The 27,557-nt window shown below is 36.1% G+C and overlaps 1 protein-coding gene across 1 annotated transcript in view; it reads left to right on the forward strand.

Annotated features, from left to right (window-relative positions):
* Window positions 1-21,079, forward strand: part of LOC763491 (protein O-linked-mannose beta-1,2-N-acetylglucosaminyltransferase 1) — a 48,431-nt gene extending 27,352 nt beyond the window's left edge. The window contains exons 3-14 of the mRNA XM_030995669.1: window positions 3,720-3,899; window positions 6,044-6,170; window positions 11,185-11,283; window positions 11,924-12,051; window positions 12,847-12,949; window positions 14,125-14,294; window positions 15,179-15,237; window positions 16,184-16,385; window positions 17,696-17,821; window positions 18,454-18,705; window positions 19,332-19,441; window positions 20,857-21,079. Coding sequence (XP_030851529.1) covers window positions 3,720-3,899; window positions 6,044-6,170; window positions 11,185-11,283; window positions 11,924-12,051; window positions 12,847-12,949; window positions 14,125-14,294; window positions 15,179-15,237; window positions 16,184-16,385; window positions 17,696-17,821; window positions 18,454-18,705; window positions 19,332-19,441; window positions 20,857-20,923 — 1,623 coding nt within the window. The 3' untranslated portion in view covers window positions 20,924-21,079. The remainder of the gene's footprint in view (window positions 1-3,719; window positions 3,900-6,043; window positions 6,171-11,184; window positions 11,284-11,923; window positions 12,052-12,846; window positions 12,950-14,124; window positions 14,295-15,178; window positions 15,238-16,183; window positions 16,386-17,695; window positions 17,822-18,453; window positions 18,706-19,331; window positions 19,442-20,856) is intronic.
* Window positions 21,080-27,557: the final 6,478 nt, after the last annotated feature.

Genomic DNA, 27,557 nt, shown 5'->3' on the forward strand with positions numbered 1-27,557 from the left:
CACAACATTTTCCGTGACTAATCATGATTAGCTATACCGTTTCGCGATAGTGATACCGTTTCGCGATAGTTTTACGACCAAAATTGTAGGTGTGGACGCTCACTAACGATACGTCGTATAACGAAACTAGTCTAACGAAACGCAGGTTTGGGCATCGTTTCGAACTGAAACTCAATAAAGAATCACGCCTAATCACGGAAATGTTGTGTGTGGACAGGGGGACCCCCTGGGGGAGTGTAACTAGTGTAACTAACTGGGCGGGGCTTAACGTGACCTCGAGCGAAATGAGACCAGACCTCTTATCACTATCGCGAAACTCTATAAAGAATCACGGAAAATGTTGTGTGTGGACAGGGGGCATTTTATACGATGATTCTTTAGTGACGACGTTTCTTGTGTGTGGACATCCTGGAATTTATACGATGATTCTTTATACGACGTATCGTTATAGAGTTTCGCGATAAATTGTTTTGTGTGTGGACACGCTGATAGAGAGGGAGAGGGGAGACAGACTGAGGAGGGAGACTGGGAGAGAGAGAGAGAGAAAGAGGTTGGGGGTGGGGGGGGGGGGGTTCGGGGTCGGAAGGGACTTTGAAAGATCTAGGAGCAGATGGAAATCATTTTGCAGAGAAAAAGCTCACATTCAAACATTCGTCTGACCAAAAAACGAAGAAGATGAAGAAATTAAACAAAGACATACATGAATAACAGGAAATGAAGAGAAAATGGTGAAAGAGGCTGTAGATTGACGGAGGAAAGCAAACGTCAAGAGAGACATGGAGTAGTGAACAAAATGCAAAAGAAACCTGATCGATGATGCTGCTCACCTTCAGAACCCCTGTACATGAATTCATGCGGTTTCCATGGTTACAATTCTTCAGTCTAAACCAGGAAGGATGCCAGCCCAACAGGCTGTTGGTATTTCTCCTTTGGCTTTCTTCCTCTGGCAAACATCGGTGCATTATCAATAATTTGTTCAAAATATCAAAGTTTGAAAAGGAATATTGTTCCATATGGAGTCTGGACACGACATTCATTTCACATCGAATGGCAGACTATTTAGCATATTTCTTCAATTGATTAATTTTCAATTTGACATCTATTGTGATTCCAGTTCATTTTGAATTTACATATTGTTTAGGATTCATGATCAAATTCAATTACAGAAGAGACTGATGTTTGAATTATTGATTGAATAATTGAAATGCTCAAAATACACAAGAGGCTCAGGCATCCCTCGCCCTCCCCTTCCTAGATTTCCAGAACCACAGTAGAGGCCTCACAGGTCCAAGAGCCCCTAAATTTGTCATCTTGCAGACTTTATTTTGTTTTTGTTTTGTCTGGAAATGGCATCCATAGAGAAAAGAATATTATAAGGCTTCTACAATTGATTGACAGCAATGTAATTGATCCCTGCCTGTGATCCGGATGTGCACAAATTGTGTGAGAAATGTTGCGTGGCGAGGACGGGGCGATGATACTAGCTGTTCTCATGTGCTTATTCAAGATCCCCAATCATGCCCTCGGATTGATAACGTCAAAACATAGCTCTCATCCAATCCCCCCCCCCCCCACCCCTTCCATCGAGAATCAAATACTCGTCTGCCCTAGTTTGCAGGCACAAAACCTTGTTAACAGTAAAGCAGAACAGAGTGTCTGAACTATTAGACTATGCTCTGCACCATCTTATGCACCCCATGAGCTTTGTACTATACCTGCTCCAGACACACTTGGAGACTGACAGAGTTAGGCTCAGTGCAAGGCTTTATGGAATAGTGTTCAGGTGTCAATTAGAGTCTAGGCCTACAGACTATGTCTGCCCAGTGCTGACATCCAAAACATCACAGGGAAATTGTCTGCCCTATTTCTAGTACCGGTATGTAGATGCCATTGAATGAGCTGTAGCCGCAGTGATTTCTTGTGACGTGATTAATCTTGTTGTATAATTTTGGCAACGGTGTCATCGGTTCTGACGGCCGTCCAACGTTGATCGCTTTAACTTGCCCCGGACCCTGATGGATCCTTCATCTGGGAATGTCATCAGCGTCCGTCGGCATCGGAACGGTTAGGAAGCGAAGTTATAATGCGGTATTAACACCCCCCGTACATAGGCCTCATTCTGCCAGTTTCATGATCGAAACGCAGTAAGGAATGATGTTTGGGGATGGAGTTGAAGTAGCTAAGTTGAAGTATCAGCGTCGGGATCGGAACGGTTAGGAAGCGAAGTTATAATGTAGTAGTAACACCCCCGTGCATAGGCCTCATTCTGCCAGTTTCATGATCGAAATGCTGTAAGGAACGATGTTTGGGGCAGGAGTTGATGTAGGAAAGTTATAGCTTCTGCTATACTTGTGGAGTAGGATTATGAGTATGTAAAGGATTTATGAAAGATATGTATTGATTTGTTTGGTAAAAAATATGATGTGAATGGTAGAGATTGAATATGTTTCTACTGAAATACAAGTCATATACAAATAACATTTCATTAAAAAGCACCTTCTCATGAGATATAAAGTATACATAAAGGAGTTTAAATGATATTTGGTAAATGGTAATTAGTCCAACAGAGGATTCAACCACGTGGATGAAAAGCCTATCAGATGTAGAAGTAGGTTGATTATCGTGAAATCATGATATCAAAATGATTGGCTAGCAGAAGATGGATTTATAGAAATGGGATGAGAGATCACGAGAGAAAGCTGAGTATTAAGACAAATCGGTTGGAGACTAAACGACCATACAACACCCTGCAAATATCTCCATCTCCATCTACATCTACATAAACCGTAGGCAGCTAGCAGCCTCCTGCCTACACGGAAGGAACTATTAGAGGCCCTCTCTCCTCCTGATCAATAAATAAAGAACATGGCCCTCTAATATTCATGACGAACATGCTGCCTGCCCGTCCCACAGCCCTAATCCATTGATACCCATACCCATGCCTCTCCACGCTAACCACCAACTCGCAGATGTTCCCGAAACTCAAGACTCTCGGCCGGATCAATGGGTATTAAATCGAGAGAAAGCCAGAAACTTGAGCAAATCGTGGCGGAGCTAGGAGTATCTCCTTTGTCTGTGTGTACTGTTCGGTTTTTAATGTGCATGTTGCAACAGTTGCACATATTCTGTAGCCGCTTTGGATTTAAATGTGCCTCAAAAGTAATGATGTTCCTTATGTTATTAAAGGGAGTGCAGAGAATTATATGTGATGATCAAAATGCTCATAATTCAATCATTTTATTTTTGTGGCCAGTGTTGCATGACCAATTGGCTTTTGTTTGTGTATTTTTAAGATTGTTTATCATCAATGTCAATAAAAAATATTTTAAAAAGGGAATTTAATAGTTTATACCGGTAGATTAATTCAATTTGTAATCAGTAGTCATATGACATGTATTATAAAATCTGGACATTTATCAGTAGTCTTCCACAGACTTTTCATATGATATGAGGAAAGCACAGAGTCATTAACACTGTTTTAAGTGACACGTATACAAGTAACACTTGTTCTCAAGAAGTTTGTATCAACATTTTTCCACACATTGATTCTGTTAATGATGAATAACGATGAGAAGGAACTTCGATCTATGTATTTCTCATTCTTAAATATTATGTGCTACGTAATATATAGAAGATCCTGAAATCAAATTTACTACTCTAGATAAAAAGTTGATGAATGAACAATAATTAATCAATTTTATTTTTATTGATTTTTGCAGATTTTAGAAGACGATGAGAAGGACAAAGGGAGAGGCATCCACTGCATCGTGTTAAACCAAGCCACCGGAAGCATCATGGCACGGAAGGTCTTTGATACGTACATAGGCCACGAGGACGAAGCCATGGTCCTATTCCTCAACATGGTTTCTGACGGACGTATCATCATCCTAGCAATTAAGGTATGAAATCTTGAAGTTCAGATTAAGGGCAGGAGACTTTATAGGAAGGATAGGGGTAAAACATTAGGGTAGAGGGTGCTCAAGTGATATTTTATGTTAAATAAGTTAGTAAGACATTCATCATGGCGCAGGTCTTTGATACCTGCATAGGCCAAGAGGACGAAGGGGCAAAAATAAAAGATATTTCAGGTGAAAATGGGGGGGGGGGGGGGGGGGGTATACTACGTGTAATACATGTACATATGTCATCAAGGCTCCAAGGATATATACCTGATTAGTATATTTAGGCAAGTGCTCAAATGTTGCAATAGTAGCAATTACAACAATTAACATATGTCTTTTCTACATTCCAAAAGAGCCAGAATAAAGGCCAATAATCAATAAACATTAACCCACACTTTAAAATCTTTGAAGTGGCCCTCTTCACATTATCATACAGAAGAGAGCTCCCTCTTCTTTGAAAACATCTTTTCCTATAAATTAGTCTATCATTACCTTTATTTAACATCCTCAAAATTATTCTTGTAGTCCTTTAAAATCTTTAAAGTGGCTCCCTTCACACATACATGTAGTAGAGAGCTCCCTCTTCTTTGAAAACATCTGTTCCTATGAATTAGTCTATCATTACCTTTATTTAACGTCCTCGGACTTCTCCTCGTAGACCTGGAATTCGGTTGATTGACCTTCAGAGAAGGTGAAAATCATGTCCGACTCTTGACTTGTAAGTGCAGTCGACCTTTCAGAGATGAAGAGCTCGGCCAAATCATGTTTGTCTCTTTGGGGGGTAAAAAGGTTGCATGTAGTGAAAGCTAATCAAGTATGCATATTAAGGGTATGAACGTAACCCTGCGTTCAGGCTATGAGAATTACGACGTTCTGCAATACTTTTCGTTACTATGTTTCTACATACAAAGTTCACACTATATGAAAGTAATTACTTACAAGTACGATGATTGTATTAATTGATTACATTCTTCTAGTGTAAATGTTATATGAAGAAACATGGTACATTGTATAACGAATGGTATTGCAAAACGTCATATAACGAAACGTATGTTTAAATCATTTTGAACAAAGGCTCAATAAAGATTCAGGGTCCTGCTCTAGTCCGAACATCATATCATACAAAAACTGTGCAAGTGGGTGGGGTTTACCATTTATATGCACTCTTGATTGGCCAGCTATCATGTCAATTGTCCTCTTCAAAATTGTATTTTTTTCAAATATGATGTGTTTTTTTTCTAGCTCTACTCTCCGTTCGCTATACACAACGTTTCTTTATACAAGTTTGTATAAATTTGCCTAAGTCTGAACACAAGATGAGAGGTCTTCAGTTCATGTGCTATGGAGTGGATATTAGATTAAGTGACATTTGTCCGAGGAGAGAGTGGCTTATAAAGACGGTGTGTTTGAATGGATTAGATGCTCTTCAAGGTGGAGTGCCAAGATCAGACACGTTTTTTTATCTTTCATTTTTTTCTCCTTAATCCATGCTTTTGGGAGATATCAGTGATGTTTTCTAGATTTGTTTATGTACCCTTCCCCCCCCCCCATCTTTAAACGCATTAAAATCTTATACAAAGATTGTTTGAATGGATTAGCTGCTCTACAGGATAGAGTGCCAAGATCAACATGTTTTTCATCTTTCACTTTTTCCTCAATCAATGCTTTTTGTGGATATTAGTGATATTTTCTAGATTTGTTTATGTACTTTTGTTTCCCCCTCTGTAAATGCATTTTAATCTAATATACAAACCAAAAAACATTTTTGCCAGAAAACCTATTAATGGCACCTGCAAGCCTAGACATTTATATTGAGAGAAATGGTTGCCAAAGCTTGATCTCGCTCCAGCTTTCCTAAAATTTTCATCTCATTATAGACCAATATCGCTCAAAAACTATTTTGTCAGTGGGAATCTAAAATGTAAGCACTATGAATTGTTGACGTGGTGAAAAATAGTGAAATTTGTTTACTTACCTTTCATCCAAAGTAAAAGTATGACATGGTAGTCATGGTTACATGTATTCTGTGCAACATTTGAAAGAAACTGGTATATTTCAAAAGCAATTCAATTTCACTTATCTTGTCATACATAAATTCTAATTATTTATTTCATTTTTCTTTTCTTTGTTGTTATCTTCAGGATGAAGGCACGTTTCAGATGAAGGAGCAAGCCAAACGGATGCTGAAGAATCTGGGTAGTGTAAAAGCCTCTGATTTAGGATGGAGAGATACATGGGCCTTTATCACACAGAAGAAAAATAGGCATGGTAAGATATAGCTAGTTATTAAAGAATTGTTTTAATCTTTGAAGTGTGAAACAATATTTGCGTTAGGTTTGAGGGATAATTGGGCCTATTAGAAGAAAGACGTACTTGATAAGATGTGACTGTTTAATTAATTGGAGGGATGAAATTAAAACACAAACAAAAATACAGACATATTAAAGATAGGAATGGTTAATACAAAATATTGGTGGTCTAAAAGAACCCAAGTTACAACACAGAGAGAGGCTATGAGAGAGAGACAGAGAGAGAGAGAGAGAGAGGCTGTGTGAGAGAGAGAGAGAGAGCGAGCGGTTAATGAAGAACCGTTGTAATGTGAATACTTCTGAGTTTAGGATGGAGAGATACACAGGCCTTATTTACACTAAACAAAAACAAACATGGTAAGATATGAATGGTTCAGAAACAAACTGTGTAGTATGAAAGCATCCTAGTAGGGATATATATGGGTTATCACATGGAATGAAAACACAGAGTAAGATATGAATGGCTAAATATGTTTATTACTTGAGGAGTGTATATTTACAGTCTCTTCATAACATTCAATTCAAACATACGTGGACGATCGTACTATTTGTACCTGCTTCATGATTGCAATTTGTATCTATTATTTATTTATCATTTAAGTCAGCCCAGTAAAACTTTACGAGGTATGTTTGGTTTTAAAAAAACTGTATTAAAGGTAAAGACCAGTTATGGTCATGCGATTGCATTGTGAAAGAAACGTTGTGGAATCGATCAGAAAAGGTTGATCATCTAGCATCTAGCATCTGCAAGGTTCTGGAATCATCAAAATGATAAGAAATTTGGCCCTTTCTTTGTAAAGTTACAAGCACTATACACAGAAAGATGTATATGGGACTACCCTATATCTCTCACAGACCATGAGAGAAACAATTTACCAAATATATGAATTAGTAGGCGGTTTCCCGGCAAATTTTTTATCATCATGTATTAGTCAAAACATATTCTTTCACATGATTGGTAATGAGAGCTTCCATTTCATTTTTGAAATTGGGGCATTTCCAATACTGGTCTTTACTTTTAACACCATTTTGAAAAGCAATATGTATTTGAAGAAAGAAGAGAAAGAAACAAAGTTATGAAAAAGTGAAAAGTAGTAGGATAATAACAAGATACATCATTGAAATGTAGACAAAAACCAAGACAAAAGTACAACAAAAGAAAGAAAAGTATCTAAATGGCTTTTTTTTTAATGTAATAGGAAGGAACAAAATAGGAAAACAATAATATCTCTGACTCAAAGATGCCTTTCATCCCAAAATGATTAATACAAAAGTTTTCTTTCTGGACAAATTTATTATTTATGACCATTGATAATTCATACAAATGTGGGGCAGGGTCGACGCTCTGTCAGGGAAGTACATTTCACATATTTTTTTTATGCATCATCTTTGAGCAGAATATAAGGAGAAAACAAGGAATTTTGAGATTTATGCCCACAAGCGAAATATTAAAAGATAATTCTCAAATTTCTGTAAGTCTGTTGGCTGGGAATGGTGAATTATGTGTCATAGTGACTGTTTGAGACAGTTTAATGGTGTTGTTAAAGTGTCAGATATCAGGGGAAAAAGTCAGATAGCCTATTAAATGGCAACTGTGAGCCTAGACATTTAAATAATCGAGAGAAATAGGTTGCAAAACGATTCATCTTTCTCTAGACTTCCTCAAAATTTCATTTTATTAAAGCAAATTTTCCTAACCGACCAATACCACTCAAAAACTCGGCAACAGCTGTCGTTTTGTTAATTACACTACAATATTGATCTTTGGAAATGACGTTAGTAACATTTAAGTCATTTGTTGAGTTCCCATTAAATGAAATATGTCTGGTTAAAACATGGATTTAAACAAGAAAGAATTATGTAGTTTGTAAGACAATATATATCAACAGTTGTTCCAAATACATTTAGATTAAATATGGATTTTTCATTTAGATGTAGTAAAATGAGAAAATTAGGTAACAAGAAAAATAGGAAAGGGTAATGTCTATGATTCATTGATTATCAATTATTTTGAAGATAATTTTTCAAGCCATTCCTCAGTCAATAACTTAAAGGCAACGCATAATATTATAATGTTGCTTTAATCCAAAGTGGAGAAAAAAAACGAAAAACAAATTTGTTGAGACATTTTATTGTAACATCTGAGATCTTCAGGTTCCAGGAATCACGTGCTTGCATGAAATTCATATTTTAGAATTTTATACAATCCTTGTTTGAGGAGCTTTGGTGAATTTGTGAATCATCCTTTGTCTGCAAATTTTGATTCAAGCTCATGTATCGTAGTTCAATGTCTCGCTATAATTCATGATGTAGACTAAACATACGAATGATGAAATCAAATGGAGTGATGGCATTGTTGGTTAGACTCCTGGTGACCCTAAGGGCAATTGTTCTCCGTTGAATTCTTTAGATGAATTTCTCGACAAAGCTTGTGTCTGTTTCTTAAAGGTACTATGTCCCATTTGCAGGCCCCCAAAACGCAAAGGTTAAAATTCCAACGGCATTTGAAAGATAATACTAATTTAGAACCACTATTAGTTCTCAAATAGACTTAAGTGCTGCACAAAGATCCAATCAGTTTATTTGGGCCATTACAAGAAGTGGGTTAATGATGTAGACAAATGCTCATGTACCATTTACAGCTCACTTTATGTATGTTCCCAAAGAAGGAAAAAGGCCAGTCAGTTACTCAATAGTGTCTGACAGTGAAGTCTAGCAAGTAAACGGGTTTCCTTGCATAATTTGAATATTAGGACACTGCTAAAGTTTAATTTTCGCAGATAGGACATACATTACATATTCATAATTCCTGCAATGTTCTACAGAATTTGATGTTGGCTGCAAAATGGACTTAGTATCTTTAAATCATGGCTTCCATCCAACTCCTCAACTGTCTCTATCTACTTCATTGTAAAACAAGCACCAAGTAAACTTCACATTGATGCCGTTATCATTTTAAATTGATGACTCGGTTCCATTCTGATCAATCACTCCAAAAACAACGACAGAATTCCTGATACGCTATCTCAGACATCCTGACTGCCTACCCCAGCACAAGCCTGCAAAATATTTACATTTCAAATTGTCAGCGTTTGGACTTCATTTTGCCTGGTATTTAATAATGTCATTAATTGATATCAGAGTTTGAGGCCATTTCAATTAATTTTGTCGTAATGCTTGCATTTCGATGCAGAATCAGAGTCTTACTTGCTGCTCAATTAGGCCATTGGGCATCTAATTGTTTTTCTGAAATGTTTATGATTGGAAAGTTACTAGTTTGTATTCAGAATGAATCGCAGATATTTTGTTCATGTTTCTTTCTACTTTTGTAGTTGTCTGTGAGCACCATCTAATTTTGTTTTCCTCCTTCTTTTTCTCACTGTCTGTCTTTCTTTCTTTTCTCTCAGTCTCAGTCTATCTGTCTCCTTATCTCTCTGCCTTTTTAGTTCTCTGTATGTATGCCTCCCCCACCCTCTCCTATTTCCCTCTGTCTCTTTTTTTCTGTCTCTCTCTGTCTTTGTCTCTCTCTCTCTCTCTCTCTCTCTCTCTCCCTCTCCCTCTCTCCCTCTCCCTCTCCCTCTCTTTCTTTCTCTCTACTTGTCTCTGTATATGTCTCTGTTTGCCTGCCTGTCTGTCTGTCTCAGAAATTTGTTGATATGTTTAGTAGAAAAATTTACATTTTCAAATAGTGGAAACATGGAAGTCTTTTCCAACTTGTAAGGCTATATTTAATATTTAGAGATGATCTAATCCATCTTTTGAAAGATCCTATTTTTAACGTTTAAAAGTTCATATTTATCAATTAAAATTGAAGAAAAAAAATCAGAATAACATTTTGTGTAGTCATCTAATTCATAATTGTATTTTCGTTTTATCATTTCAATTCCAAAACAAGCCTACCGACTTGCCATACCCCCTCTAGTCGTTGATCAATTAAATCTACGCCCCTCGTAAGACCCCTAATTGCTCTTTCTAATCAAATCTTAATTGATTCTTCAATATAAATTGACACATGTCATGAATGCTATAATTGCATTGGTGACCAGTTTGCTCTTTGGCTCGGCATGATGTCTGCTAATTTCCTTCCACACACATTATCTTTTATTGCCTTATCCCATTAGTATTTTTCATAATGATTTGTTTGTTTAAGTATAAGAGGTTTCTTTGGGGGTTTTTGTAGATGGAGAAAGTGTTTTTGCTAGAAATGGACTAGTTACAAGACGGCATATATGCAAATGACCCACAAATATACTCACAGATCTTTTAAAGATGGAGAAGTCCCACTCTTTGCATTTTAGAATAATCATTGCCAAAGTGAGCTTCATGAAAACCTGTTGTTTGCTCTCTTGAAAAGGAATACTTCACCTATGTATATAATAGAATGTACATGTCTCACCGGTGCATAAATGAATTCAATAATGATTACATAACTTTTTTTATCCGGTATTCTTCTTGATGGGCTTTTCTAGTTGTGCACAAATGACCTTTATTTGACCATAGTCTGTCCACACTGGTCATTAGATGTACATTGAGTCATTTCTCACCGGCTTGCAAATTCAGGGGTCTGATAGTAATAGGTTATTAGCCTCTATTCTAAATTTCTAGGGCAACCTTGATTAGTATGATAATTAGGTTCTCGGCTCCACTGATCTTTAATTCAATTCTGTTTTTAGTTGAATGGACCTTTTAAATGAAATGTGTTTCAAGTAATGAATGTTTATAGCTCATTTGGTGGTCTCAGATTCTTTAATCCTCTGTCACCACATTTCAGGTTTCTTCACATTTCTGGTGTTTCCCTCTCCCCCCCCCCCCCTCCCCCTTTTCTCTTCGCTCTCTCTCTCTCTCTCTCTCTCTCTTTTTCTTTCTCCCTCTTTTTTAAAGAGCAGTAAACATAAAATGTACATGTCTCCTAGTATTGCCACTGTGCATCTTCATTGAAGACTGGTATCCCATTTTCCTCTCGTTTCCCACAGGTCAAGCATTTGCAGAGCAGCTTCATAAAGCTCCAGACCTCTCTAGCTGGGGGTCACCAGTCTTACTGAAGGCTACTGTGCCTCTCTCATCAAAGGAAGGTGAGTTGAGAAAAAAAATGAAGTTAAGGGGGGAAAAAGAGAAAAGGGGAATGGAGACTTTAGAAAGTGAATGGAACGGAGAAGGGAAGAATCTAAAAGATGGAAGATAACAACAACAACAACAAGCAACAGAAATGTAGAAGTTGGCAGGCATTGGGAACAAAACTGAAATGACAAAGTTGGATTTCAGAGATGAGAAAAAAGAATAGAATGTAAAGAGAAGAATTGGAAGGAGAGGAAATTGAAAACTGAAGAGAGAGAGAGAGAGAGAGAGAGAGAGAGAGAGAGAGAGGTGGGGGGGGGGGGGGACTTAAGTATCCATAATAAGCAGCAAAATAACAATTAAAAACAGTTTATGTTTCAACAGTTGATGTTGAAAACCAATCAAGATTTATGATTTTCATTCCATTTTATGTGTCAGTAAAAAAAAATCTAAAGCTTAAAGACTATCTTCCAAGGAATTTCTAATGCATGAAACATTTTAGTTCCAGTGTCATTTTAAAAAAGCTCAAGAAGTACTGAAAGAAACCACTTTAAATGCAAACAAACAGAGACAAGCCTAAAAAAAGCCAGGATTATTTAGTTCTTCTTGCTGTAAACATGTATATTTGACCTCTTTTTCTCTCGTTTTCATTTGCAGAAAGCGAGTGCCAGTGGCCTGAGACGGAGGCCAATATAAGGAGAAGAGAGTTCTGTGCTAGGGTGGAGGGGTATGGCAGTCTGTGTAGCTGTGAGGACCCTGCCCCCATCGAGATGAACCCCGAACAGGTACACGACTTAACTTTAATGTATGATAAATTACTGAATAATGATTAACTAGTGTATATACCTTGATACCTTGTCTTTTTTTAAAAGTATGATTACTTCAATCTATTACATCTCAACAAGAGTTTCATTTTCCCTTGTATGGTATGGGAAATACATGTAGAATTAGGAGGATGTTGAAGAACTTTGAGAACAAAGGATTCCCAAATCTTGAGATTTTTCAGTCTCTCTAAAACAGATATTGTGAGGTCTTGAAGGGATCCGGTAACTCTGTCTTAGATCCTTTAGAAATAATCCTTGATTTAGCTCATGCTGCAATGATAATTATAAACCTTTAGGTCAGTCAGGAACTCCATGACTTTTACAAGCCGATCGCCTGTCTGATTATCAAGATATTAAAGATTGGAATTGCACATTTTACTACAGTCTATTGGGGGAAACAAGTATGGTAAAACCGGTCACTCAAAGATTTTTACTTTTTTGAGGCACTTCTTGATCATTTTGAAGCGCGATTTTTTTAGGGCTTTAATATTACACCATATCACAGACACTGGTAACATGTAGGACCGTGTATCTCAGATTTAACATTGTTAAACGATCCCTTTAAAGCTTATAATCCGCAAACAATATCTATTCTTTTACTAACAAATTCCAAATCTTTGAGATGGTACATACATGTATACTAGGAAATCATATTTTGTATCACTCTTAATAGTTATTATTATAATACATTTTTACAAGTTTTTCTTTTCTTCTTTATGCTTGATTTTTTATCACTGATGATTTACCCCCTCACAGCTCATCAATAACCGTGTCTTCAATGTGCCTGTCATCGTAGTAGCCAGTAATCGACCCAACTATCTCTATCGTATGCTTAGTACTCTTCTATCGGCACAGGGAGGTGAGTTGAAATGCTCAAATTTAGTTTATCAATACCTCAACTTTGTAATGTAATGTAATATATGTGTTACCCCGGTCCGGGGGTAAATGGTTTAAATTCTGAAATGAAATGGAAGAGGCTAGTCAGGATATGTGTTCACTGTGAAGCATCATGTATAGAACTGATACGATTATTAGGCAGGAACCACTGACCAACGCCTTTGTTTTAGTTTCATTTTTGGGAGAGGGCACAATACGGGTCACCTCTTCTTGGAAACAGGAGTTGGGGTTATTGCACCATTGCAGCAAGCCGTGTAGAGTGTACAAACTTTTTAAAGGTAAAGACCAGTATTGGAAACGCCCCAATTTCAAAAAATGAAATGGAAGCTCTCATTACCAATCATGTGAAAGAATATGTTTTGACTTATACATGATGATAAAAAATTTGCCGGGAAACCACCTACTAATTCATATATTTAGTAAATTTGTTTCTCTCATGGTCTGTGAGAGATATAGGGTAGTCCCATATACATCTTTCTGTGTATAGTGCTTGTAACTTTACAAAGAATGGGCCAAATTTCTTATCATTTTGATGATTCCAGAACCTTGCAGATGCTAGATGCTAGATGATCAACCTTTTCTGATCGATTCCACAACGTTTCTTTCACAATGCAATCGCATGACCATAACTGGTCTTTACCTTTAAGATACTGTTGTGTAAAATATGCGATGAGTATACAAAATTTTGAGGGGGCCCTATTTTCCAGGGTCTTACATATGAAATAATCATTTTTATTATGATTTATTTTTGCCTGATTTTGACAAGAGATACAACATGTACAGGTAGTTTAAACCTTTTTTAAATTTCTTTCTTTTAAGTGGATCAATTTTATGTTATCCCTTGTGCACCATTGCTAATCCTTCAGCTATGGTGCATTTAATCTTCAAGATGTTTAACGTCACCATCTGAAAGACGTGACTCGGTTTCAAACCTGGGTCGTCTGAGCTGACCAAGTTAAAAGTCCGCTAGACAAACTCACATCTCCCATGTATTTTGTATCATGTATTGTACTTTGAAACGTAAAATATGATAAAATATGATATAATATACGTAAAATATATATAAAATATGATATAAAAATCAATAAATCAAATCAAATCAAATCAAATCAATTCAAATATTTTTCCCTACTTCAGTCAATCCTGAGATGATCGTGGTGTTTATCGACGGCTACTTTGAGGAACCTCTGGAAGTGGTCAAGCTCTTTGGTCTGAAGGGGATACAGCACACCCCCTTAGGGGTCAAGAATGCAAGGATATCTCAGCACTACAAGGCCAGCTTGACCGCTACCTTCAATATGTTTCCTGTAAGTATCGGTAGTGAAAATGGTTAATTTCTTTGCTCTGGAGAGTAATGAGGTATACAGTTAAAGGTGAAGACCAGTTTTGGAAACGCCCCCCTCTCAAAAAATGAAATGGAAGCTCTTAGTACCAACCATGTGAAAGAATATGTTTTGACTAATACGTGAGAATACAAATTTTGCCGGGGAAACCGCCTACTAATTATATATTTGGTAAATTATCATATCATATCATATCGATCCGGCCTGGAAAGATATCGCGAATGCACTTCAACATTGAACATGTGGGCATATATTTCTGTTTTTTTGCAAATTTTGGTTGAAGTATTGCCATCTAAACCTCTAAAGGCAATATTTAAACGATATTGAATGGATATTCTACCAGTCTATATCTTTAACAAATGGATTATTCATACCCTTGTTTTGTCATTTTCAAGTATATGAAAAATGACTTGTCCCGATTTATGTTTCTTGATAATGTTACTTATTAAAGCTTACATTTAATAGTATTCAACGAAGGCCCTGATTTATTTATTCCACCTTTCAATCTTGAGTTGCGAAAAAACACGTATAACATCAAATTTAAAAGGGGTTTAAATAATTTACTTAATAGCTGTACATGATATGTTGGAAATAAATTTCAGTGAGGCAGCAGTAGCCATGAAATCAGAGATAGGAGGAAGAGCGGAATTAAACATGACAATGTTTTTAATGAATTCATGAGAGTCTAGAATTCTGCCACTGAATCCCTCTAGCATTTATCGTGATTGTCTGAAAAAATAATGAGGGGAAATCCGGGAGACACAATTTATTCCCTGATAGATTTAGGGGAGAGAATAAGATACATGCATGCATTTTTTATCCGTTTGTTTTTCTTGTCGTCTTTACAGAGAGCGCAGTACGCCATAATGCTGGAAGAAGATTTAGATGTCTCAGAAGATTTCTTTAGGTAAGCTGACTCCATGTGGCGATGGATCATCAGGGAGGGGAGATGGGGGAGAGATTTAGTTGGGGTAAGAGAAAGAGATACAGAGAGAGAGACAGATATATATATATATATATATATATATATATATATATATAAAAAATATATATATATAAAGAATGAGATGGGGAGAGATTTAGTGGGGGTAAGAGAAAGAGATACAGAGAGAGAGACAGAGAGATAAAGAACGAGGTGGGGGAGATGGGGAGAGATTCAGTTGGGGTGAGAGAGAGAGAAAGAGAGAGATATATTCAAAGAACGAGATTGGGGAGAGATTAGGTCGGGGTAAGAGAAAGAGAGAGAGATAGAGAAAGAACAAGGTGGGGTAGAAAGAAAGTAGGATGGAGGAAACCAGTATGTGAGCAGTATGAGAGTCAGAGACACTAGACAGAAAGCCTGAGAAAGAGAGCAGTAGATTGTCAGGACCAAAGAAAAAAAAAAAAAGGAAAAGTGAGTGAAAGAAACTTCATGCATGATGAATTTCATAATGTCTTCATCATATACATGTTCCCTCTTTATTTAAGATCAATCCAAGATCAGGGGAGTGTTCCACAAAGACTAAGATCGACTTTAAGTTGGACTTGAATATGGCCGTTCATGCCACTGTTTGCTCTCACCATTTCCTGGCAGTAGTCTCTCAAGGGACGTACAAATCATGGTCACACATCTACAGGATTCAGCTTTTTTGATTGTTCATTGTTGAAGGAAAAAATATTATCTAAAGATCATAATTGAGAGACCAATGGTGGGAGCAACCATTGGCATGAATGTCCTGCCATATTTAAGTCCAACTTGAAGTCGATCTTAGTCTTTGTGAAACACTCCCCTGAGTCAATAACTCTTGTTCTTACGTGTATCTATTCTTTATCAAATTGCTCAATTGCCTTTTCCTCTCTTTTCCCCTTCACAGTTACTTCAGCCAAACACTTCCGATCCTCGAGGAGGACAGCACAGTGCTATGCGTGTCTGCTTGGAACGACCAGGGGTACGAGCACACCAGTAATGACCCCTCCCTGCTGTATAGGATAGAAACCATGCCTGGGCTCGGCTGGATGCTGAGGAGAAGTCTCTATAAAAATGAGCTGGAAGCAAAATGGCCGACACCAGAAAAGGTAAGATGTCTGACGTTCTACATTGTATTTGAATATTTTGTCCAAAAATGTGAAAAATGGTTCTATAAGCAGGGGGGGGGGGGGGGCTGTACTCACACCAAAAGTGACTCCGTCTGCTCTATAGGATAGAACCATGCCTGGACTCTGCTGGATCTTATGGAGAAGTCTCTATACAAATGAGCTGGAACCAAGATGGCCTACTCCTGAAAAGGTTACATTCTATAATTATGTAATATACTTTAATGAGCTAATGCTGTTCATGGAAAAAAGACGGTTTCAGTAAAGAGGTCGTCTTTCCATACCGGTGATTACATTAGAATTACATATAATGTATTATGTTGTTAGGATTATATGCTTTGGAGTGTACTCATTATTACAATAGGATTAAAGGATTGCATGTTCCATTAGGATTATAGGCATTATATGTATCCAGATTATCTTGTCAACAACACTGTGATTATCTAGGCTTATAGGATTTTATGCCTTAGTATTATAGGAGCATCAACCTCATCATCTTCTGTACTTGTCCTCTAAACTTTCACATATTGTTAATAATGGCTCCAGTTTTTGAGGTACAAAATATTCCCATTTTGATGAATTTAAATTTTGGGATTCATTAATTTTGTAGAGCGAGATATTTGCAAATCTGGGCCATTTGCAAAAGTCACAAGATTCTTAGATGAGAAGGATCCCATTCATCCTCCTTTAGGCCCATTCTGCTCACAAGACATTACTTTTGCAGATGAAAGACTGCATCAGTGACTTGTGTGGTCATTGTTGAGCCAAGTGACTATGAGACTGAACCATAACCAGAAAAATGCAAATGATCTGTTCAGTCATTGCATTGAATTATTGGCGTTTGGGCGGTTCACCTCCGCAGGCTCATGAGTTATATAAAACGTGATCAGCAAAAGATGTTTTACATTATGGTCCTGATAATGGACCTACATTGATTTAAAAAAAGATACAACATAAATACAAAATATCATAAATGCACATTAGCAAAGGTGGAAATAGTACTTGAGTGCAACAGTTATTAGGGTTATTCATGCAGCCACTGGTCCCTGTCCCTCGATAATGAGAATAACGTCTTCATACACGTATCAATCATGTATCTTGGAATGGCTGCACAGGCCTAAACAAGACTTGCAGACTAAGCTTTCAACATACTTTGCAGATCCAAGCATCACTGTTGCTTAGTCTGTGCCTCCTGGGTCACACATGTAGCCACAACTTAGATGCAGTCCAAGGTATGATCATCACGAGTCTGATTATCACCTTTTTCTCTTTCCATTTCTTCTCCGTTTCAGCTATGGGATTGGGATATGTGGTTGCGATTACCGGAGAACATGCAAGGACGAGAGTGCATCATACCGGACGTTTCCAGGACGTATCACTTTGGTGCCAAGGGAGTCAATATGAACAGCTATTTCCAGGTGTGTTGAAGATTTCAGATGTTGATTACCGAGTAAAGGTTCCAATGTTAAAGCCTCTCTTAAAAACCGTCAATGCTACTGGGCCAGAAGGGATTAGACCACCCAGCCAGGTCACTGACAGGTGGCTATCTCATTAACTCGGCTCTCAACTAACATAAGAAAAAGAGGATCATGGGGGACCAACAGGCACCAATTGGGGAAGTTTTCTATATAGAGGGAGCAAGTAGCCACAAGTAGAACAGTGGGGCTTTAAGTGTTGGGAGCCCAAAAAAACTTCACAAACTCATTTTGAATTTCAATGCAAAAGATAAGCTTTTCATTGTCCCAAAGGTTACTTATAAGCTTTATCAGATCTTTGGCAATGACAGTGTGAAATACATTTATCTAACTTCCAAGGAGGTGTCGTTTTATAGTGGTTCATTCACTTGGTTCTCAATCCAAGGGTTGAGGGTTCAATTGTCAGCCCGGCACTAACTTCTTGAAGTCATTAATCCGCATTTGCCACTCTCTACATAGCTGTAAATAGGTACCCAGCAGTAATTACAGGGCCCTCAGAAAGAGCAGTACTGTTGCTGATGAGGCCTCCCTGGGTAAACAAAGTTATAATTATAATTACAACTTCTCTCCCCCAGGATCTTTATTTCAAGAAGAGGGCCTTCAACGCTTTACCTCACGCCAAGCTGAAGGACGTCGGCAAGATGACCCAGGACAACTACGAGAAGGAGATGCATCGTCAGATCAGCCAGGCTAAGGTCCTGGATCATAGGTTATCACCGTGCGACGAGGCCTTCATCCCTGAGACGCCCAATGGCGGGGAGACCTACGTCATGTACATACGCATGTATAATGATAGAGACTTTGACACGTGGCTGTCAACAGCTAAGGTGGGTTTTTAAGATGGTACAGTGAAACCTGACCATAAAGACCACCAAGGGATACAAGAAAAGTGGTCTTTAAAGGCAGATGGTTTTTATGTAGAGGTTCCTTTAGTACATGTTTTAATGAGAAACCGTTTTCAAGGGAAACAACAAATGTGGTTTTTGAGGTTTTTCTATACAGGTGGTCGTTAAAGCAGGTTTGACTGTATTTGTTATGCCAATGTAACAATTTAAGCCTGAATTACACAGCTTTTTCTGCTCTTCATTTAAAACAATATGTATAAAACATTTTTTTTTTTTTTAATTGAACTTAAGTATTTACATGTTTGCCTTTTACTATTGTACATGTATGATGTAATACTTTGCTCCTGTGCCCTTCTTGGCAACTTGAATGTCATTGTATTTTACTTGGTCAAATAATAACTTTGAAATCAATTGTAATTTTTCATTTGAGCAGGCACATTGCTGTACAATAGAAGACAAAGTTATTATTAGGGGTGTGTTTATATGAAGAAATACAATAACTTAGAGGATATTAAGTGATTAGAATTAAGCTCTCCTTTTTGTTCTCATCACGCACCTTGAAGTCATTGTCATATGAATATCATATCAATATTGCTGTATCTTTTCAGTGCTTCCATATATGGGACCTAGATGCCCGTGGTTTCCACAAAGCTCTGTGGAGACTGTTTATGAAGAAGAATCATATATTCATTGTTGGAGTGCCTGCCTCGCCTTATTCGTAAGTTAAGCTCTACTACCTTATCCTTGTAACTTCAGCCTTTTTTTTACCATCTCAATCAAAAATCATTATGCAAAGCCATTGCTACAGGGCTGTAGAGAGTTAAAGGTCATGGGTCGAAGAGGGTGGGGAACAAGATTTGATCATTTAAACATTTCAATCTTTATTAACAAAGAAATACCACAATGTATTTGCGATATGTATGTTAGTCTAATCAGGTTGAATGTAATATTCTTTTGGGAATGAATAGCTAGTTACAATTAATGTACACTTGTATATACAGTATTTTTTTCCTTGATTTTTTTCCCCCTCCTTTTTCATACATATCTTGTGTCTGTAATGTAGCTCATCTAATATGGTAAACTTGATTATTTTTTTTAGAATAAATAGCTACATGTAGATACAATTAATATACACTTGTTGTACATACGGAAAGTTTTTATTGGTGTTTTTATGCCTCCGCCACCGAAGGTGGTGCCGGAGGCATCATGTTTTCGGGTTGTCCGTCCGTACGTCGTACCGTACGTCCGTCCGTACGTCCGTCCCGTTTGACCGTTATCACAATATCTCAAGAACCATTTAAGATTTAAACTTAAGACTCAGGAATAGTATTTATCACCATAGGAAGACGATCTGATTAGATTTTGGAGTACGTAGGTCAAAGGTCACAGGTCACAGAGGTCAACTTATGAAATTCCTTGTATTGAGTTTGTTAGCGCGATATCTCAAGAACCATTTGAGATTTAAACTTCAAACTTAAGGATAGTATGTATCACCATAGGAAGACGATCTGATTAGATTTTGGAGCACGTATGTCAAAGGTCAAGGGCCACAGAGGTCAACTTATGAAATTCCATACATTGAGATTGTTATCATGATATCTCAAGAACCACTGGAGATTTAAACTCCAAACTTGTTTAAATTGCTCTATGGCGGAGGCATCATTTTCGACTGCGCGCAGTCAAAATTCCATCTAGTTTTTTAATTTTTTTTTATTTGTGGGTATGAAATTTGTTGTGTGATTATTTGTATTATGACTAATGACCAGTACTTCAATCTTATATAGAGTACCAAAAAAAACTTGGCTGTACAAAAATCTTCTGTTTTCAAAGAGGGAAACCCTTTAAAACTAAGCTAGCCTATATACGTGTATGTTTGATTATTGTGGGTGATCTAGAGTTCTGGTTTGAAGAAATCGTACTTTTAGGTAATTTTTTCTAGAATGTTACTTTTTATAGTATCCATCATGTAGTGAATTATAATCTTTATGAGTTCAGCTTGTTGTACATACGGAATGCTTTTATTGGTGTTTTTTATGTTTATTTTTTTATTTTTTAATAAATACAAATTTTGGACTGTAATGTAGCTCATAATGAATCTTTCTTTTCCTTTCCCATATATATCTCTTGCTGTAGAAAATACAAGCCAACAGATGTAGAACCAATCTTTATTGAACAAAAGAAGGAAGGAAAAGGACGGTGACCTTTGACGGAGAGAACGTAGAACTTTTAATTCTCCACTCTACTGTCATTCCATCCACTGCCAAGGCGATAGTACCATCTATGTACAAAAGGGAAGAGGTGAAAACAGAGAAAGAGGGAGGGAGGGGGAGAGAAAGAGAGAGAGAGAGAGAGAGAGAGAGAGAGAAAGGGGAGAGAGAGAGAGAGAGAGAGAAAGAGAGAGAAGGGGGGAGAGAAAGAGGGGGAGAGGGAAAGGGAGCGAGAGATGTGAAAATGAGAGAAAAAGCAAGTGAGACAACAATTAATAGAGAAGAAAGAGATAACAGGGTTTTGAGAGAGAGAGAGAGAGAGAGAGGGAGAGAGAGAGAGAGGGAGGGGGAGGGGGCAAAAGATAGACAACGTACATCAGACAACATTGGGAATGTGGTCCATATTTATAACTTGAAATTAAAATCGTAGCATGATAGAGAGAGAGAGAGAGAAAGAGATTGTGAGGAAGATGAAAAGGAAAAAATATGGGTAAGATGGTTAGGTGTATTGTGAACCTCACTAGTGGCAAGCTCAGACAGAAACAAGTCATAAAATAACATTGGAAAGTTAAAAGAACAACCTGTGTTCTCTCATATATTAATATGAGCGCATGCTGTAGAGAAGCAAAGAGCGAGCATGGAAGAGAGCCATGCACACACATTCGAAATTGATAGAGAGAAGGCCTGGATTGAGAGATAGAATGAAAGAAAGAGAGAGAGAGAGAGAGAAAGAAAGACAATATGTTTTTGAATGATGGTACATATATTTCACTATTTGTATTTGAAAAGAATACTGCTTAATGTTCACAAGTTGCCTTGGATTATACACAGATGTATGATACACAAATATATGTCACAAACATTTTTTATCGTTGTAAATTATGTCATCGTTTGTGTCGAAAACGTGCAAGTATTAATGAGATGGGAAGAAATTTAAGCGTAATTTAGGGTTCAACCACAACATGATTTTTACCAATGTGCAAATCCTCAAAAGCTAGCTATGTAGGTTCATGGTTGTAACAATGATGATTAATGTTACGACCACTTTGATAAACCAAATTGTTCAAGCTCACCTTTATCTAAATCCAATCTACATTACATGTACTTAACGAATAAAATTCTGAGAAAAAAATGGCATACCGGTAATTAAGCTTTTATTATCCTTTGATTGATGAAACCAAAAAAATTGGCCCGATTGAAAATTTCAGATTTTTGGTAAAAAATGATGAAAAATGATTACCGGTATCCCCTTTCAGTTTTCTCCAAAAAGATTGTTTACCTAATTTTCATGAGATTTCCTGAGATACCTTTTTATTGACAATCCTGGGGTCACATTAATCCTGGCTTGATAAAAACAAAAAAACATAACGATTCCAATTTCAATTTTGACCAAAAATGATGAAAATTTATGAACTAGGTATTCTCTAGGTTTCATGTGATGCTACCCTGCGACTTAAATTTGAGACTTGTACTGTGTGAAGATTATTGTGATGGGTATGGAATTTGTTGTGTGATTATTTGTAATTATGACTAATGACCAGTACTTCAATCTTATATACTGTAGAGTACCAAAAACCTTGGCAGTACAAATATCTTCTGTTTTCAAAGATGGAAACCCTTTAAAACTATTAAAAGCTAGCCTATTTATATGTGTATGTTTGATAATTGTGGGTGATCTAGAGTTCTGGTTTGAAGAAATTGTAATTTTAGAGAATTTTTCTAGAATTTACTTTTAATACTATCCATCATGTAGTGGATGATAATCTTTATGAGTTGAGCTTTGTTCAGATATGAAGTGGAAAACTGCGGTACGGTAAGGTGCGATTTGCAACGATGATGCATTTATCGTTGCGGATGCATCTTTTCGTGCCAGTTAAATTCTCTAAACTCCTTTGCTAAAAAAACCTGCTGATTTCGAGATTTTCCATTGAACTTGATTGTAACATATTATTTCTTTGTAGCTTTTAACATCCAGGGTAATATTTGTTGAATTTTAGTCGGCTTTGCTTTCGTCTTACAGATAACCTTCACCGTTAAGTTGAAATTTCGTGTGTGTGAGAGAAAGAAGTGACGAGAGAACTGTTTCTTGCTTCTGTTGTTCTATATGTACAAGTGTTTATCCCTTTCAACATGTGCTTTGTCGTACTTAATGATGTGATATGATGGTAAAATGCGAGAATAAATCTGATTTCAGAATGACGATCACTTATCGTGACAAATTTGAAGGAGTGGAATCGCATTTGTTTGGATATTTTATAGAGCCCGGTGCTCACAAGGTGCTAACCCTATGCAAATGTGTCGCGGAAACTAACGTAGTAAATGTCGCCATCTTGTGTCCAGTAAACCTTAGCTTGCAGGCTTTGCTTCGGTATAGAGGACTCTAGTTACGGATTTAAATATTAAAAATTAAAAATAATAAGTATTAAATGGGAAAGTAAATTAATACCAGTACTAATTAATATACGTAGCTGTAATAGAGATCCTATTGCAATTTCTATGCACAGTTCATGTGATTCATTTCTTCACGTTCTCTCCTGTTTAATCATGAACAATTATGTTTAAAAGGCAGATCTGTTAAAATGTTTAAAAGTTTGTAATTGTTTTTCCTTTCCTTCTCTTGCGTAATGTATTCATTTGAGAAACATGTAATTTGTATTGATTTATAACTTATGTACCGCCCTGTTGTGTATATTGCCCATATAATGTGTTAGTTTTGCTTTTATTTATGTTCATTTCAAGTAAAAATTTGTGGAATTTATGTTTTACCTTGTAGTTTTGAAGAAGAAAAAACAGAAAAAAAACCTTGCTACCTCTGTCATAAGAGACATAAATGTAAATTTTGTTTGGCATATCCTTTCGATTTTAAGTGCCCTTTTTATGTTAGGAATATTTTCTTTATATTTATTTGTTTGTTAGGTATCGCAGGATATTTTAGGATAATGCTACTATGTATACTTCATTTTTGTCAGTCTTGTCTTTCTTATTTAAAGGGGAGTCCAACCTTGATTGAAAATAGCTGTTATGAATTTTTTGATGATCCCTAAAACATGTCAGTTCTATGATTTCCTTTTGTCAGCATCTTTTCCCTTTGTTCTGGATGGGAGTAGAAGGGGTAGAAATTAATATTTCTTATTATTATTTTAAAAGGGGAAGTAGAAGAACATGATTTTAATTATATCAATCACGGCCAAATTATAAAAATCACAGGGGAAAAAAAGGAAACCTTTTTCTCTGTAGAAAAGGAGTCCGAGTTGCCTATTTGTGTAGTGATCATCAAAAGGTGGCACAAAAATCATGAGAAAAATGTGCTCTTTCACTTTACTTTTTCTCATTTTTGTGTAATTATTGTCTTAAATCAGTTTCATAGCAGAGTGGACTTACCTTTAACGTTTTGGTACTTAGTAGCCATTTGTGAAATATCACATACCCATTTAATTCACAATGCACAAACCTGCCACTCAAATATTTGTTGTGGCGGGATACCGTAAAGGTTTATAGGGCATACACATGGTGCATTTTATCTGAGAAGTTTGTATTTCTTTTTTATCATTTTTTTAGAAGTTAGAATTCCATTTTGTTTTGTTATTTCAATCAATGTTTACTGCCCTTTCACATCAAATTTTTGTTGCCCAAGATATTTAGTTTAATTAAGCAAGGTAATTTGCTCTCAGTCACAATTATTTTGACTCAAATTCAAACACAAAGCTTGAATGGAAGGCCATATGGGGTTGGTAAAAGTCTAAATCTTTTTTTTATATACATACTTTTATTTTTAAGGATTTCTAAGTCACTGGGAAATATATTGTGGCTCCTTTTTAACACAACCATTAATTTCCAATGTGTGGAATTCATGCTTTTACAGGTAAAAACAAATTTGGCCAACTGATTAGATAAGTCTGGCCGTTTATTATAATCGTATACAGATGTAGCTCTCAAACCTAGTTGGAAAAAAAAGACCAACAGATTTGATCTCCAACCAATGAGATACACTGTAAGCAGCCCCGTACCCCCTTCAAAAAAAAGAAGAAAGAAATTAATTATGACTTTTTACTGATACTCAACTTCCTTCAAGCGTGGTATTATACAGCTCGAGTATAGTTTTCATGTGCAGTAATTCATAACGAGACTTTATAATGTAGAACATGATTATGGGCCTTCTTTAATGTTTTAATATTATTTATGTCTACCGCAAGTTATGTTATTAAGTTCATGGAATATGTTTATGATAGTTCATGTAGGTATGTAAATTTTTTGATTATGTTCTCGATGGTTAGTTCCTAATGATTTAAGGTTTACAGGTATGCTTCTTTTTTGAGGTTCTGAGTTTGTATATTAGATGTTGATTTCTTTTCTTGGAAATATTATATGCTTTGTAAGAAAGTGATGTAGTATAATTTGTGTATGATGAAAGATAAACATATTTCACATGTATATATTATTTTTCTTGCTCATTTTTGTATTATGCTTGGAGAAGAATAAGAAAGAAAAAAAATCCCACTAAAACAAGATGTTTGAGTTTTTTTTCTTTGTGCATTTGAGTACCCGGTACGTATACTTATGTCGTCTTTCGTTGCCAGACGGGCATTATAGATCCTATCTAATGAAAATTTTAAAATCACGCCTAGTTATAACATTTTTATCATTCCAGGGTTGATATGACATCACTTCCTTGAAACAATAGGTCTCTGGGAAAATTTCCTGTGAATTGGAAAAATGGCCCTATTTAAGGGCAAGGGGTTATAGTTCACCATTTTTCATCATTTTCAGCTAAAAATTGAAAATACTAAATCGGGCTGATCAACATGAATTTTCACTAAATCAGGGTTCATATGATCCAAGTTCATTGAAAAAAGATGTCGGCTGAAATTTCATGAAAATTAGCAATATGCAATTTTTTGATAAAAATGGCAAGGGGTTAGCTCATAGTTTTTTCATAATTTTCAGTCGATTTTCAAAATTTTCGAATCGGGCTTATCAACGTGAATTTTCATTAAATCAAGGTGCATATGACACAAGTTCATTGAAAAAAGATGTTGGCTGAAATTTCATGCAAATTAGCAATATGCAATTTTTTGATAAAAATGGCAAGGGGTTAGCTCATAGTATTTCATAATTTTCAGTCGATTTTCAAAATTTTCGAATCAGGCTTATCAACGTGAATTTTCATTAAATCAAGGTGCATATGACACAAGTTCATTGAAAAAAGATGTTGGCTGAAATTTCATGAAAATTAGCAATATGCAATTTTTTGATAAAAATGGCAAGGGGTTAGCTCATAGTATTTCATAATTTTCAGTCGATTTTCAAAATTTTCGAATCAGGCTTATCAACGTGAATTTTCATTAAATCAAGGTGCATATGACACAAGTTCATTGAAAAAAGATGTCGGCTGAAATTTCATGAAAATTAGCAATATGCAATTTTTTGATAAAAATGGCAAGGGGTTAGCTCATAGTTTTTTCATAATTTTCAGTCGATTTTCAAAATTTTCGAATCGGGCTTATCAACGTGAATTTTCATTAAATCAAGGTGCATATGACACAAGTTCATTGAAAAAAGATGTCGGCTGAAATTTCATGAAAATTAGCAATATGCAATTTTTTGATAAAAATGGCAAGGGGTTAGCTCATAGTTTTTTCATAATTTTTAGTCGATTTTCAAAATTTTCGAATCGGGCTTATCAACGTGAATTTTCATTAAATCAAGATGCATATGACACAAGTTCATTGAAATTAGATGTTGGCTGAAATTTCATGAAAATTAGCAATATGCAATTTTTTGATAAAAATGGCAAGGGGTTAGCTCATAGTATTTCATAATTTTCAGTCGATTTTCAAAATTTTCGAATCTGGCTTATCAACGTGAATTTTCATTAAATCAAGGTGCATATGACACAAGTTCATTGAAAAAAGATGTTGGCTGAAATTTCATGAAAATTAGCAATATGCAATTTTTTGATAAAAATGGCAAGGGGTTAGCTCATAGTATTTCATAATTTTCAGTCGATTTTCAAAATTTTCGAATCAGGCTTATCAACGTGAATTTTCATTAAATCAAGGTGCATATGACACAAGTTCATTGAAAAAAGATGTCGGCTGAAATTTCATGAAAATTAGCAATATGCAATTTTTTGATAAAAATGGCAAGGGGTTAGCTCATAGTTTTTTCATAATTTTCAGTCGATTTTCAAAATTTTCGAATCGGGCTTATCAACGTGAATTTTCATTAAATCAAGGTGCATATGACACAAGTTCATTGAAAAAAGATGTCGGCTGAAATTTCATGAAAATTAGCAATATGCAATTTTTGGATAAAAATGGCAAGGGGTTAGCTCATAGTTTTTTCATAATTTTCAGTCGATTTTCAAAATTTTCGAATCGGGCTTATCAACGTGAATTTTCATTAAATCAAGGTGCATATGACACAAGTTCATTGAAAAAAGATGTTGGCTGAAATTTCATGAAAATTTGCAATATGCAATTTTTTGATAAAAATGGCAAGGGGTTAGCTCATAGTATTTCATAATTTTCAGTCGATTTTCAAAATTTTCGAATCAGGCTTATCAACGTGAATTTTCATTAAATCAAGGTGCATATGACACAAGTTCATTGAAAACAGATGTCGGCT

Source organism: Strongylocentrotus purpuratus, unplaced genomic scaffold, assembly GCF_000002235.5.
Source record: "Strongylocentrotus purpuratus isolate Spur 01 unplaced genomic scaffold, Spur_5.0 spur5_scaffold_3, whole genome shotgun sequence".
NCBI classification, from domain to species: domain Eukaryota; kingdom Metazoa; phylum Echinodermata; class Echinoidea; order Camarodonta; family Strongylocentrotidae; genus Strongylocentrotus; species Strongylocentrotus purpuratus.